The following is a 15,678-nucleotide window of genomic DNA, read 5'->3' as shown; positions in this document are numbered from 1 at the left end:
ATAGTTATCTCAACATGCTATTTTATTAATAGCTATTACCTTTTAAAAAATCTAAAAATGCCTGTGAATAACTGGAAATAGTTTAATAAAACAGAACAGTTACTTTAATTTCAGCTCTCATATTGCTCATAAGAAAACAAAAGAGAATCTCCTTAGAATACATTGTCCTTTGTAAGTTCTAACAATGAAATTTCAAAGTTTAACAAATATTTGGTGAATACCTACTATGTGCTAGAGGCCATGCTGGGAGCTAGGATAACGGGAAAGATGATACAAACACCAGTATTACAATACCATGGGACTTGTATTACAAAAGAGATATAAAAAGATGGAAGCCAGAGAAAACTAACCTGCAATCACAATTCTTTATCACTGTTTTGTTGGATTCTGCTTTTCTCCCTTAGGGTTGCAGTCGACTGCTAGTCACCGTGGATCTGAACCTCACGAATGCCGAGTTTATCCAATTTTACTTCATGTACGGATGCCTGATTACACCGAATAACCGTAACCAAGGTGTTCTCCTGGAATATTCTGTCAACGGAGGCATTACCTGGAACCTGCTAATGGAAATTTTCTATGATCAATACAGTAAACCTGGGTTTGTATTCTATTTTATCTTTAATAATGAGTACGTTGAGCAAAGATGCTTGATGAGGTCTGCCAGCTTTAGTCACGGGGACTGCAGGGGACCTGGAACCATACCCACTGGTAGAGATTCTTCTGACACTGACATAAAGATAAGATTTCTGAGCTGGATAAGCAAACTGGTTTGGGTTTTTATTTTAAGAACAACTACTTTTTTAATTCCAGAATAAGATAAAATATGTTATCACAATGCCAGTCATGAATAGACCCAGTGCAGAAACCCATGTGAATTAATGAATATATAGTAATTAATTTCAACGACATTTTGGGAAAATAGAAACAGGAAGACAATATATTTATTTATTCAGTCATTCATTTATTTATATAGGGTTTATATAGTGTTCCCTCCCTTTTAGAGAATTGAGGACTTGGAAATACCTAAAGTCTATTTTTTAATTATTTATTTGAAAAACCCCTAGGGGTGCCTGGGTGGCTCAGTCGTTAAGCATCTGCCTTCGGCTCAGGTCATGATCCTGGGGTCTTGGGATCAAGCCCCATGTCCAGCTTCCTGCTCAGTGGAGAGCCTGCTTCTCCCTCTCCGTCTGCCTACCACTCTACCTACTTGTGCTCTCTCTCTCTCTGTCAAATAAATAAATTTTTAAAAATCTTTAAAAAGAAATCTCTTTAAAATATATATATCCTCTGCCACTGAACTATACACTTAAAATGGGAAGTTTTAGCATAACATATAGACTTGTCAAATCAATATCTTATACACACACCTGGAAAAAAATGTAAGTGTTATATATATTTTACTACAATTTAAAAATATTTAAAGAAATTTTTTAGAAGTTAATAAATGGGGGCGCCTAGGTGGCTCAGTCCATTAAGCGTCTACCTTTGGCTCAGGTCGTGATTGAGTCCTGAACTGGGCTCCCTGCTCAGCAAGGAGTCTGCTTCTCCCTCTCCCTCTGCCCTTCCCCCTGCTCCCCTGCTCTCTCTCTCTCTCTCTGTATCTCTCTATCTCAAATAAATAAATCAAATCTTTAAAAAATAAATAAATAAATAAATAAATAAAATATATATATTCTCAAAGGGCAAAAAGCAATCAATGTGACCAATGAGAAAAGTTAAAAAAGATCTTAAAAAGTAAAAGAGCATATTTTTTAAAGTGGAAGGAGGAGAAGAGAGAAGAAGAGGGTAAGAGAGAGAAAGAAGAAGGTTGGAGGAGAGGAGAGAGCAGAGGGGAGGGGAGGAGAGGGGAAAGGAGGAATGAATACAGCCCAACCAAGAAACAGAATAATTAAAAGCACCCAAAAAGGAAGACAAAACATAAATAATCCCTCGGTACATGGCAAACCAGGTACAGGCTAAAAATTAGGTAAAAGAAAAACAATGAAAGAATCTTGTAAATGGTCATTTAAATTCAATGTATCTGTTAGGAAGAGGTTCAGTTGTGAATGACAGAAAACTCCAAGTAACTTAAACAAAAGGTTTTTTTCTCTCTTAATATAAATTAGATCCAGAAGAAAGTAGCCCAGGGCTGCTACAACATCTCCACAAGCACCAGAGACCCAGCTTCCTTCTACCTAATACTTTTGCCACATTCAACACATGACCTCTATCTCGTGGTCCCAAAGGGCAACTCTAGCTCCTCCACATTCCCACTGGCAGAAGGGAGGATAGGCAAGAGGGGCGTGCTGTCTCTCTTTAAGGACACTTCCTAATGGTTGCCCCTATTTCCATTCACATTCCAATAACCAGAACTTAGCCACAGAAACACACCCAGATGCAAGGGAGTCTGGACATACCATCTTTATTCTGGGTGACTGTTCACCTCGCTAAAAAATGGGCTCCTATTATGAAGGAAGAAGGGGAAAATGGCAGTTGAGGAAATGCCAGCCACAAGCAAACATTTAAAATCCTGCACTTGCATTAAAGTTGGACACCAGTAAAGGAATCCAGAGAAGCTAAGAACACAGCGTAATAGTGCAAAAAACGTGCTCATCTATTAGTAGAAGATAATAGATAAGCCAAGTAAACCATTTCCTTAGTCTTTATGGAGAAAGTTATAAAGACTCTCAGGTATGAGTTCCTGAACATTTAGCATAATATACAGAGAAAAGGAAGTTAAGTTAGGATATAAACATAACTGTCTGATCTACTTTAGTTCTCTCAGGGAGAAACAAATTGACCAAAGTAGGAACAGTGGTCATAATTTATTTAAACTTTCAACAGCCTTAGTTAGATAAATTTCCACTCCAAAGGTTTATAAAATGTGGTCAAGGATTTATCAGAGAAAGGAAACTAATTTAGAAATAGGAAAGAAAAAAAAGATAAAGATCATTGCTTTGGGTAAAGAAGTCCATTGTATGCCCTTCCAGGAGCAGATACATTTCTGATATTATTTGATATACTTTAAAATGTTAAACATGCCAAATCAATGCTGATAAGTTGTAGAAAGATCTTACAAGGTGAGACAAAAAGGGGGCAAGGAGAGGTGCAGATGAACTTCAAAATTGAAATGCATGGGGAAATAAACTTTGGAAAAGATTATTTGCCTAAGCATTGCTGATCTCCAGAGTGCCAGTAACTATACAGGTAAGGATCTAGGATTCACAGTCTGCACTTTCCTTGTGTCCCCTTTGGTACACAAAATGCATCTTGGTCTTAGGGTACACAAAATGTGGACATGGTCCATAAAGTATTTAAATTTAAGTACTGAAAATCTAACCAAAAGCATCCTCAATTTGAAGGGATCTTGATTGGGCCCCATCTGGAATATGGCCTACTATTCTGGAATCTACCTCAAGAACGACATAAAAGAGAAAAGAGGAAGGAAAAATAAAATCAACAAGGAGATACTATGTAAATAAAACTGAAATAACGAACCCTCTTCAATGTGAAAGACAAAAACTAAAGGAGCCACCATCAAAGTCCTCAACTTAAGCGTTCTTCACAGGATGAATTTGGGCTTACTGGCCCTGTCTTGGCACACTAACACTAAGAGGCAGCCTTTAAAAGTGAAGGAAGGTAGATTAGCATGGATAAAAAGATGGGAATTTATGCAAAGGAGATTAAACTACAGGAAATTATTTCCCCCAGCCGACTTCATGGTTGTGAATACAAGTTCAAAAGGGTCTGATACATTCTTGGGCTTTAAATGCATAATTGCGATCAAGGGGTATTTTAGACCTCATGTCTAACTGGTTATGACTCATATTGGAGCATGGAGTCAGATTTGTCCATGTCTGTTCTTAGTGACTGGGTTGGGGACAGCATGCTGGGCTTCTTAGCCCATAGTTCTTACTCAGCATTTCTTAGTATAATGTTTTCAATAAAACATAAAGACAAAGTCAATGTCAAACTACAAGCAACTGATAAAGTAATTACAAAAAACCTGGTACCCTCAAGCTGAGAGCCCAAATGTCCTGCCACAATCCAGTGTCTAAATTCTAAGCAAATTGCTGATACTCATGGAAGTAGAATGAAATCGAGGTGCCAGGGGAAGGAAGAGATGAAACCAACCTGTAGAAGACAGAAAAAAAAAAATTTAGTCTTGGCTTATGTCTACCAAAGTGCATATCCCTGGGCCTACAAATCCGGAGATGCCCCTAGGCAAGCAGAAAATTGCAAAGTCCCTTTAAGACCTGCCAGGGACAGTTAGAATAAGTAGGTGGTTCCACAATTCTTGAATTTGTTCACATTCTGTTTCCCAATTTAGGGACTCCTGAACCTTCATAAACTCAAATCAGTTTGTCATGGCTTTTAAAAATTAAAATTTTTATATTTCAAAAATTAAAATAAAATTAATTAATTTTTAAAATAAATTTAAAAATTTTTAAATGTTATCTCATGTCCTCCCCCCACCCACCACGTGACTTGTAACATCTTATCTCTTGTTGTAAATCTTTTACTCACATGAGACGTTTGACACGATTTCCCCACACACACACCCCCATCATTTTCTCACAGATTTGTGAATATCCTTCTCCCTCCTGATGCTAAAGAGATTGCTACTCGCTTCCGCTGGTGGCAGCCAAGACATGATGGCCTGGATCAGAATGATTGGGCCATCGACAACGTCCTCATCTCGGGCTCTGCCGACCAGAGGACCGTCATGCTGGACACTTTCAGCAGCGCCCCTGTGCCCCCGCACGAGCGCTCCCCTGCAGACGCCGGCCCTGTTGGGAGAATTGCCTTCGACATGTTTATGGAGGATAAAACTGCAGGTACATTTTTCCCTAATGCTAAATAAAAATCCAGCAGAAATGTAGTGTAGATTTAGGTCTTCTCAAAGAAGTAGAATGTGGAGCCTCTTACAGATTCTCAAATGGTATAGAGACCGTGAAAATGCTTTCACCCTTTTGTTTCTCTCAAACTTCCTGGTTTATGTTGTGACTACATCTTTTCTTTCATTCAAGCAGCAAGAATGTTTTAATAAATAGCATTTTGTAATAATACCATTTTTTTTTAGAAACTCTTCATTTCTATGTTTCCTATATTTTCTCCTTTGGGTAGAAAGCCAACATTTCCTGGACATTTGTTTGCATATCTGAAGACAAGTGTCTTGTTTTGCTACACGTCAGATGCCTTTAGGATGGCATTTCATGTTTTCGAGAGTGTCTAAAGGTCTTGCTGGTTACTCTTCATTCTCTCTAGAAGTAGAGCAGTGATTCTGGTGAACCAGAAAAGATCTCTCCATGCTATGCTCATTTTTAATGTCTTGTTTTTGTTTTATTTCACTGAAACTCTTCTGGTCACCTTTTTTAACGTGGTGTCTTATGTCAGGTTTGTGGCTTTTTCATGCCACATCCTTGGTTATACTACATAAAACATGGAATCGTCAGGCAAAGTAGTGATGTTTAATTATACAGCTCCTACCAACACTGCAAGTGTTATCTGAAAGAGTTATCTGAAAATCGCTCTCTGATGAAGGTTATTAAGGAGCTCACACAGATCTGGTTCAGATCTTGGCTAAATTATTAATTTATTTTTTCCCCATGTAACAATTTACATAAGTGAGTTTCTGGTCAGAGAATAATTGAAGCACTGCTTCTGTATGAATAAAAGCAAATACAGATTAGGGGTGCCTGGGTGGCTCAGTTGTTAAGCATCTGCCTTGGGCTCAGGTCATGATCCCAGGGTCCTGGGATCGAGCCCCGTGTCAGGCTCGATTATTTTTTCAAGTACCTAAAATACCCGTTTTTACTTTAGGCTTGATTGGTTATGTACAATTGAAGAATTGCACCACTGGTTTTCTAGACACTGTAATATCTACTTATAGAAGTAGTTTCTGATATTTCAGAAGAGATTGATGAGGTAGTTGATTAATGTAAACGTGCTTTCTTCAGGATTCAGAGTTCTAGCATAAAATAAAATATGTGCCCCAGAATTTACTGGTGTGGGATATTCTTAATGGAATTCAAGTTTCTATGCACTTTGACTTTTGAGTACTAGATGCAGGATTAAATGTAGCTCCAAATCCCATGAATCGGGATGGGATTTGGAATGAGAATTAACAGGTAATGGCAATGGGATTGTGTTAGCCATTTGAACCCAGACATAAACTGCTTGTTCTGTGACATAGGTTAACGCTCAGACGAACTCCGAAGGACACAACACAGGTGAAGGCTGAGTTCCAATTACATTGTTTGGTCTCTCCTCTGACCCCTCTGACACCATACAGCTCTGTGACTCACACAGTGGCCCCAAGCCTCCCATCATACCCGTTCGTCGCCATCGTAAATGCTAGAGCTAACCAGGAAACTTTCAGAGACAGAGACCTATAAAACCAGAGTATATTGTGAATTTGATGCAACTTATGGATATGTTCCATTCCTAAACTTTCTGGAATAAAATCATAATGTTAAAAATACCTGTTTCAGAAAAGAAAGGACATTGTGGGCGACGTGTGTGTGTGTGTAGATGCACATGTGTGTGATTGAGAAACAGGAGGAGAGACGATAGGATGTACTCTGTGCTAATCAGGTCATAGTCTTGCTGCCCGCGTCTTCCTTCAACTCTTACAAGCCTGTTTTTAGTCACTTAGTTGAGTTATAATCGACATACAAAAAGCTCTTGATTTTAATGTATACAACTTGATGAGTTTGGAGATAAGTATACACCCATGAAACCATCACCACAATCAAGGTCATAACTTGATTAATCACCTCCTAAGGCTTCCTCACACAGGCCCCCCCCAACATTTTTTTAAGCTTCTTAGCAAATTTTTAAGTATACAATACAATATTGGTAACTATAGGCCCTCTGTCATACAGTAGATTTCCGGAACTTACTGCCCTGTATTCCTGAAACTTCATACATACCCTTTGACTGACATTTCTCCCTCTCCCCAGCCCCAGGTAACTGCTATTCTACTCTCTGGATCTACGAGTTTGACTATTGTAATTTGTTTAATTATCCAGATGACACTACCAGAATTTCAGTAGAAATAGCTAACTCACTTCCCTATCATATTACTAAAAACTCTTTGTCCTTTAAATCCTCCCAAAAAGTTAAATGTCTATAAGAAAAGAATTGGTATAGGGGTGCCTGGGTGGCTCAGTCGTTAAGCCTCTGTCTTCGGCTCAGGTCATGATCCTGGGGTCCTGGGATCGAGCCCCGCATCGGGCTCCCTGCTCAGCGGGAAGCCTGCTTCTCCCTCTCCCACTCTCCCTGCTTGTGTTCCCTCTCTCGCTGTGTCTCTCTCTCTCAAATAAATAAATAAAATCTTTTTTTTTAAAAAAAGAAAAGAATTGGTATAGGGGCACCTGGCTGGCTCAGTTGGAAGAACATGTGACTCTTGATCTTGGGGTCATAAGCTCGAGCCCCACATTGGGTGTAGAGATTACTAAAAAAAATAAAATAAAAAGCATTGATATACAAGTCCCTTTGCTTTTCATTTATAACATATACAATACACTTTTTTTCCTAAATGTAGAGTTACCAATATTGGATAGTAGGTATATCTCAACCTCCTAGTATCCATGTTCCTAAAATGATATGCTTACATTAGTGTTTTGCCTGTGGATTGTATGTAATGTAAGAGAGATTTCTACTGAAAATAATACGAGATCTTGCTTAAAGTGAAAAGTTGCTTCAAGTAAGTTTGCTATAAATTTGTCATAAAATTTTTGTTCATTTAAGTGAATGAGCATTGGCTATTCCATGATGATTGCACGGTAGAAAGATTCTGTGACTCCCCCGATGGCGTCATGATTTGCGGCAGCCATGATGGAAGAGAAGTGTATGCAGTGACCCATGACCTGACTCCCACGGAAGGCTGGATCATGCAGTTCAAGGTGAAAATATGGTTACACAAGTAACCATCCACTAGCAATATAAAAATGAAAAAAGAATTTGTAGAGACAAAGATCATACATTTCATTGACTTAATCTATACTTTGAAAAATAAAATGTAATGTTTCGGTAATGTTCATGTCAACTATATATAACTTAGTGATTAAAAGTGATTAGGATGATTTTACTTCTGAACTATGCCAAGGTAAAACTTTCATAAATGTGTTTCTACTCAAGATTAAATACTGATAGATCAAAATAGTGACAATAAAAATGTAGGATACTTATTTCAGTTCCCAGAGTCTAAATCATTATATGACTTAGCCAGTTTCTTCCTTTAAGAGAAGCTTAAAGCTATTATGGTAATAACTACGTTTTTGCTTTTTTTTTACAAGAGCATTTTAATGTTTCTAGAGAAAGAAAATTCTAGAAAACAAAGGCATGATTAGCATTAATGCCAGCGTCAGTTTTGGCCAAGATTTTATGTCAACCAATTTATTTTATGTCAACCAATTTATTGTCTACCTCACTCCCAGTGTATTAACAACAAATGTTGCAGGATGCCTATCCGAATCAACAAGGGTATTGTGCCTTATTAAAAGTACCTTCTGTTATCACTTCATTGCATCTTACTTGTAGTTGAAAGTGATTTATGGAGAGTCATAAATTGTACAACAAAATAGTAAACTTGGAAAAGCTGTTAGTGATCCTTCTCGGTCGAGCATTCTGCCAAATAAAAGTGCCAGACCATTAGCACAACAAACAACAATTTGTAAGAGTGGGCCCGGGCCTTCCAAGGCAATCAGCCAGCCATGGCAGAAGCACAGCTTTCAGCTTCTCTCCAAAGTCCCTGCACAATATATTTGGCCCTTTCTATAATTTTCACCTTGGCAACCACATCAACTCTCCCATCTATCAGCAGAACAGATAATGAACCTGAAAATACAGGATGGATGTGGTGCAGCGTCAATCAAGTGATCGGCAACTTTCTTGTTGCCAAGTCCTTAGAGCAGAAACATGTAATATGGTTTTAATCCTTCAACAATCTTTCTTTTCTGTGTACTAGATCTCTGTTGGATGTAAAGTATCTGAAAAAGTTGCCCAGAATCAAATTCATGTGCAGTACTCTACCGACTTTGGTGTGAGCTGGAATTATCTGGTCCCTCAGTGCTTACCTGCAGACCCCAAATGCTCTGGAAGTGTTTCTCAGCCATCTGTATTCTTTCCAACCAAAGGGTGGAAAAGGATCACCTACCCACTCCCTGAAAGCTTAGTGGGGAGGTAAGTAAAAAATTAAAGCCTGGGTTCCAAGCATCCAGAAGTTCTTTAGGGACACCTGTTGAGCCTGAAATTCTGTGTAATTGTGGGTAAAATGCTCTCTTACCCCTAACTCTAAAGGTTCTCTAATTGGTGACCTCCATGATGAGCTACCTTGAGGAGACCTCAAGTTTTAATCCTCAGACTTGGGCCTTGGCAGGCCCTTCCATTTCCCAGGTTTTAATCTCTGAACATGGGGACAGACCAATAGTGATAGTCTTAGAGCCACATGAAAAGGTGTATGCTTCCTCATGGATCTGGTAGACTGTGGTCCACCATGCATCACACGCTTTCCATATTACTGCCTTATCACTCCATAGATGGAGCCAGGAGCAAATCCTAACCAGTCATGCTATTTGTACAAATCCTAATTCTTCGTGCTGTCTGTGCAAGTGTGCTTTGTAGATTTCATTTTTTCTCTGACCAAAGCATTACGTTCTGCACCTGCAATGAAAAGTCATTAGCTGGGAGCAGTGGTGAGCCAAGATGATTAAACTGTTCCCTGAGAAGTCTGTGGATGAGTTAATTTAAAGCAATTCCAAAAGATTTGCTTTTAACTGTAAAATTAGGAAAAAAGATACACTGGAGAAAATGACAGGCATACCTCCACCATATGAATCATAGAGCCTGGCTAAATGCAAAACCTTCTTATGAAACAGAATTATGATATATGACCAGAACATATAGAGCCTTTAAATAAGGCACTTGCACTGGGCTTTTCCAGTGTGCCATAAAAATCATTTACTACATGATCACTCACTGTTTCCTGGAACAAATCTAAAGGGCTTTATCAATTAACGTGCTAGGAAATTAGATCAGGATACTTTCCGCTGCAGGTAATAGAAAACCCAATTCAAATGGACTCAATTAAAACTGAAATGTATTATAGCTATAATGAAAAACTCCAAAGACAAGTGGACTCGAGCGTGGGTTGATTCACAAGCTCAAAAATGTCCTCAAGGACATTGTTACTTCTTTCTCTTTGACCCTGACTCTTGCCACACTGTCCACACATTGGTGTCACACTCAGCCCTCATGAACATAGACACTTGCAGAAAACTGAAGCAGAATGCATCCTTACCTATGTCCAGTGGGAAAGAAAGAGAGTTGCTTTTCTTTCAGAGCAACTACCTCCTCGCATCCCATTGGTACAAATTAGCTCAAGAAAGCCCATCCCTGACTCCAGTCAGTGGCCAGGGGAGTTATATTATCCATATGACTCACCGGGGCTGAAATGGATGCTAGCGAGCCACCACGATGTCATTACTTCATTTTACCCCTCCCATTCTCTCTCTTTTTTTTATAATGAGGTATAACTTACGTTCAGTAAGATGCACACATCTTAATCGTGCAACCCATGTAACCACCCCATAAACTAAGATGCAGAACATTTACATCACCCCAGAAAGTTTCCTCATGTACTTTGAACTCTTTACACCAAAACTGTACAGCATGTTTTGATATAGGGTTAATTATGAGGCTTGTATTTTCCCCCAGAAGACACAGCAATGATGAAATCAAAATCTCAGGGAAATTGCCCTTTAAAAAACCCTTTCAAAATTGTTTTCTAATTAGCAGAGTTGTTCTGAGAATATTGATTATCTTTGGGGATTCAGAAGTTGCTGTTTCCCAATCACCCGAGGGCTGTGTGCATGCTGACAAGTCTCTGTCAGAGGATGTGCTCACCTGCACAATTTCAGAAATGGCAGTTAATGGGTCTAAGTGGCAGCACAACCGCTGGACTCCAGCTCAGAAATAACTTCATTTCTGATAGTTACAGATTTGTATTTTAAAATGTTCCTATTGCTTGAAATAGAGATTCCACTGTATTTTCATTTTGTCTTACAAGTTTGCTCACAGATCATAAAATTTAAATGAAACTGGCTTTAAAGGACCATTACTAGAAATAGATAATGGTGGTCAGAAAACATTTTTTCTTAATGCATTTCATCCTGCCAGAGTGTCTTAAATGGTTTTTTTTTCTCTTGAATACTGAATGTGTACACATAGGAAAATGGACCTGAATAAAGTTCACTTTGGTTCTCACTCCTTTGCTTTTGTGTTGTCAATAGTCCAGTAAGATTGAGGTTCTATCAGAAGTACTCAGATATGCAGTGGGCAATCGATAATTTCTACCTGGGCCCTGGATGCTTGGACAACTGTAGAGGCCATGGAGATTGTTTAAAGGAACAGTGCATCTGTGATCCAGGATACTCTGGGCCCAATTGCTACTTGACTCACACTCTGAAGGTAATGTTACAGCCATCAAAAGAAGCATTTATCCACACTGCAGGTCATGCCTGAAGAGACATTGTGTGAGGCTAATACTTTATAACAGCATTCTTTGGGGGCCCCAGTAAATAAATCTTTGGATGGCAACTAAAGAATATGTCTTAGGTTTCTTAGATACAAAAATATTAGGATCAAGGCTGGTACAATTTATCAGTTTATAAAATAAACCAGACTGTATCAATTAAAGAACATAAATACTCTGCTTTTTTTTTAAAGCAGACTCTTAATTTGAAATCAATATTAATTCTTCTTCACGTTTTCAATAGATGTACTGTTTGAAAGAAGATGCTAATGTTATGAAGCAAATAACCTAGATTCATGATCACAAAGAAACAAATTTTCAAAAATGACTAAACAGTACCTGCATTTTTTTAATTGAATTATAATTGACATACAATGTTATTTTAACTTCAGGTATGCAACACAGCGATTGGACAATTCCATGCATTACTCAGTGCTCACCATGATAAGTGTAGTCCCCATTATGTCACCAACCAACATTATTACAATATTATCATGACCTGAATTTTTGTTCAGAAAATTCAGTGTTCTGATGAGCACTGCTGAAACGTGGCTGGTATTAAGAATAGAGAGGTCAGGGGCGCCTGGGTGGCTCAGTTGGTTAAGCGGCTGCCTTCGGCTCAGGTCATGATCCTGGAGTCCCGGGATCGAGTCCCGCATCGGGCTCCCCGCTCAGCGGGGAGTTTGCTTCTCCCTCTGACCCTCCCCTCGCTCTCATGCTGTCTCATTCTCTCTCTCAAATAAATAAATAAAATCTTTAAAAAAAAAAAAAAAGAAAAGAGGTCATTCTTGGAAACTTTAGCTGTTACATCATTATTTAATGTGCAAAGTAAATACAGTTGCCCAACACAGTTGCCATATATGCATTCTGGTTCTGCGAACAAATTCAGTGCATTTGTCACTGCAGTAGCAGAAAAACGACTAAGCCAAAACACAAGTGGCTGAAATCAAATATGTAAGTGGCAAACAATGTAAACCAAACCTGTCCTGTCATTTTTTTTCCTATGAGACACCAACAGGTTTGGAATTAATAAGTTAAAAAAATAACATTGGAGCAATACTCACTTGTGTCTGAAGCTGTTGTCTATTTGTTATCAAATGAGATTATAACATGAGAAACCTAGCCATAGATAATGAATTAACTAAAAAAAAATCTAGTTTCATGAGCGTTCAAATTTTGTTAATATTCCTCAGTTGGATAAGAAATTATACAAGTCTATATTATGAACTCCGATCAGACCTTTCTAATGAGAGTTTACATGGTTAACAGTGCATGTCTTCTGACTCTTGTGTTCTTATGTGTAAACCTGCCTTTTTAAAATTGCATTTATTTGTTGGGGTGCCTAGGTGTGTCAGTCGGTTAAGCATCCAACTCTTGATCTCAGTTCAGGTCTTGATCTCAGGGTTGTGAGTTCAAGCCCTGCATTGGGCTCCATGCTGGGCGTGGAGCCTACTTAAAAAAAAAATTACATTTATTTGCTCATATCAGTAAGATAAGGAAAGACTGGCACGTGACTACGTCCTTAACTGTAAAGATGATTATGTTCTGAGTTTTTTTTTTTTTTTTTTAAGATTTTATTTATTTGCGAGAGAGCGAATGAGAGAGAGCATGAGAGGAAGGAGGGTCAGAGGGAGCAGCAGACTCCCTGCTGAGCAGGGAGCCTGATGTGGGACTCGATCCTGGGACTCCAGGATCATGACCTGAGCCAAAGGCAGTCGCTTAACCAACTGAGCCACCCAGGCGCCCCTATGTTCTGAGTTTGAAGAGAGTCCTTTTAAATCATTTTAACTACACAGTAAGATACCAACTACACAACTCATCTAAAGAAATGAAAAAGTAGTTTTTCTGTATACAGTTACTGCAATTGCAACTGTAACAAATTGTTTTCATGATACATCATTTCTATCATTTAAGAAACAAAAAACAAAAGAATCATGCCTCAACACAGTGCAAAACTACTATGGACAAAATGAATGTACCATGGACAAAATGAATAGAAAAATCAGGATGTTTACAACGATGTGAGGGGATGAAATAATTTTGCATAAAATGTAACCATAACAGACCCTAATATTTTATTTATCTACTCTCTTTGGAAAATAGACTATTCCTGATTGTTGGTCATTCTTAGTTAGGATAAACTGGAGACCTGGGGAAAATATTCTAGATTTTGAGTATTTCTCATCATCATCCTGAATCTTGACCCTGATAAACATGTAAAACCTGACTTCCAAGGTTGATTTTCTTTTGACTTCATACAAAAAGCTTTGGTTTCAAATGTCCCTGACTAACCATATGGACATTCTAAGTTCACACTGTCCTAGAAGCTAAAGGGTCCTGGTTGCTTAAAGCGGTCGCCAAAGTGTGGGGGCATACACTCCTGGGGGAAAACAAAACAACCCATTGAAAAATGTTAGGGAAAAAAGTGCTAGAACATCTGTTTCATTTTATCTTATGCCTTTAAATTTTCATTTTTTATGCATGTTTCATTATATGATAAATTACAATTGTACTTTTATATACAATATAAATAAATACTTGGAGAATATATGCTTAAGTAACTTCACAAATAGGAGTGTTACTATAGCCAACTTGCAGTTGTTTTATTTTATGATTCTTTCTAGACTTAAAATTCCAATGACTGAACATTATTTAATCACTTTACGTGATCATAATATATGATGAAAAAGAACGTTTGTAGAGATATCTTGGCTTTTTTTTTTAAATATCTTTGGAAAAGCATTTGAAATCAGCCCTATTTTTTCAAGTCCAAGATGAAACTGTGTTGTCTAAACTATTCCATAGTTATTATCTGAAATTGTTACTTTTAACCACATCCCACTTACTTGTTTCCAGACTTTCCTGAAGGAACGCTTTGACAGTGAAGAAATCAAGCCTGATTTATGGATGTCCTTAGAAGGTGGAAGTACCTGTACCGAGTGTGGTATTCTTGCCGAGGACACCGCGCTCTATTTTGGGGGATCCACTGTGAGACAAGCTATTACTCAAGATCTGGATCTCAGAGGGGCCAAGTAAGTCGGTTTTGGTTATTTTTATCACAGCATCGCAAGTTGGCCCCAAAGTAAGGAACACATTTACGGGAGAAGTTGTTATCCAGGACTTGAGTAGACTATTTGTTCTAATTCACTATTCTGATGGATAATAATATGTGTTTGCATTCAGATTCCTGCAATACTGGGGGCGCATCGGTAGTGAGAACAACATGACCTCCTGCCATCGGCCCATCTGCCGGAAGGAAGGCGTGCTGTTGGACTACTCTACCGATGGAGGCACGTTTCAGGGGTGAAAGCCACACCTTGGAGCAGATTCCCAGTTTACATCCAGTGCCCCTCCGTAAAATTTCTGCAAAGCTTTGCTGCCTTTGCAGTGAGAATAGCGAAAATCACAAAGAGAAAGCTGCAGATCTTAGTCACATTACGCTTCCATATATGAGACCTGTGTGTTCCACAGAATCTACCCACGAGGGGATAAGAGAGAAATCACACCAAAAAATAAGCTCCAAGCTTTATGAATAAAGAAAAAAATCTGTGTAACTGAAGCTTGATTATCAATGACATAATTAAGAAATAAATTTTATATGGTTTCCAAGTTAAGATCATTTTAAAAAACATTTTAAAAGCTTTTGTGTGAACAATAAATAACAATAAGTCTATAAGAAAATTTTATTGTGAAAGAAGATCATCTGAATTCATGAGTCCGTCAAAAAATATTTTAATAAAATTCGATTGTATTATTTTGAAGTAGCTGAAACCAGACCAAAAATACCGTGAAGTCCTTAGAAGATCAGTTTTAGCAGATAGGTATCATTTGAATAACTAGCAGAGAAATAGATGAACTTAAAGTATTTTAGGGTATTCAAAAGTGTTTCCTTAAGTAATTTAAACATCCCACCTACACTTTTATCAACTGATAAGAGGGAAACTTCTTATCAGTCCAACAAAATAAAAATTGCCTAGAATTAAAATAGCTACATTAAAATGTTAAATTACTAGGAGCTCCTGTCCAGAAACATGCAAAACATGGATGTATCTCATTATTTATGAAAAATAATGCACATAGTAATCTAGAACAAAATTTTAAGAACAGAAAATATATAATTTTTACTTCAGTGTTTTTATTTTTGGCCCAATATTTATAAT

The 15,678-nt window shown here is 38.0% G+C and overlaps 1 protein-coding gene across 2 annotated transcripts in view; it reads left to right on the top strand.

Annotated features, from left to right (window-relative positions):
* Positions 1-15,678, top strand: part of RELN (reelin) — a 496,941-nt gene that overhangs the window by 455,617 nt on the left and 25,646 nt on the right. For both annotated transcript variants that reach the window (XM_032402324.1, XM_032402325.1), the window contains exons 49-55: positions 405-598; positions 4,561-4,817; positions 7,735-7,889; positions 8,954-9,168; positions 11,277-11,454; positions 14,375-14,550; positions 14,702-14,808. In XM_032402324.1, the coding sequence (XP_032258215.1) occupies positions 405-598; positions 4,561-4,817; positions 7,735-7,889; positions 8,954-9,168; positions 11,277-11,454; positions 14,375-14,550; positions 14,702-14,808 (1,282 nt within the window). The remainder of the gene's footprint in view (positions 1-404; positions 599-4,560; positions 4,818-7,734; positions 7,890-8,953; positions 9,169-11,276; positions 11,455-14,374; positions 14,551-14,701; positions 14,809-15,678) is intronic.

Source organism: Phoca vitulina, unplaced genomic scaffold (assembly GCF_004348235.1).
Source record: "Phoca vitulina isolate PV1807 unplaced genomic scaffold, GSC_HSeal_1.0 scaffold4, whole genome shotgun sequence".
In the NCBI taxonomy this organism is placed as follows: domain Eukaryota; kingdom Metazoa; phylum Chordata; class Mammalia; order Carnivora; family Phocidae; genus Phoca; species Phoca vitulina.
Note: the sequence above shows the minus strand (reverse complement) of the source record. Positions and strands in the feature narration are given on the sequence as shown.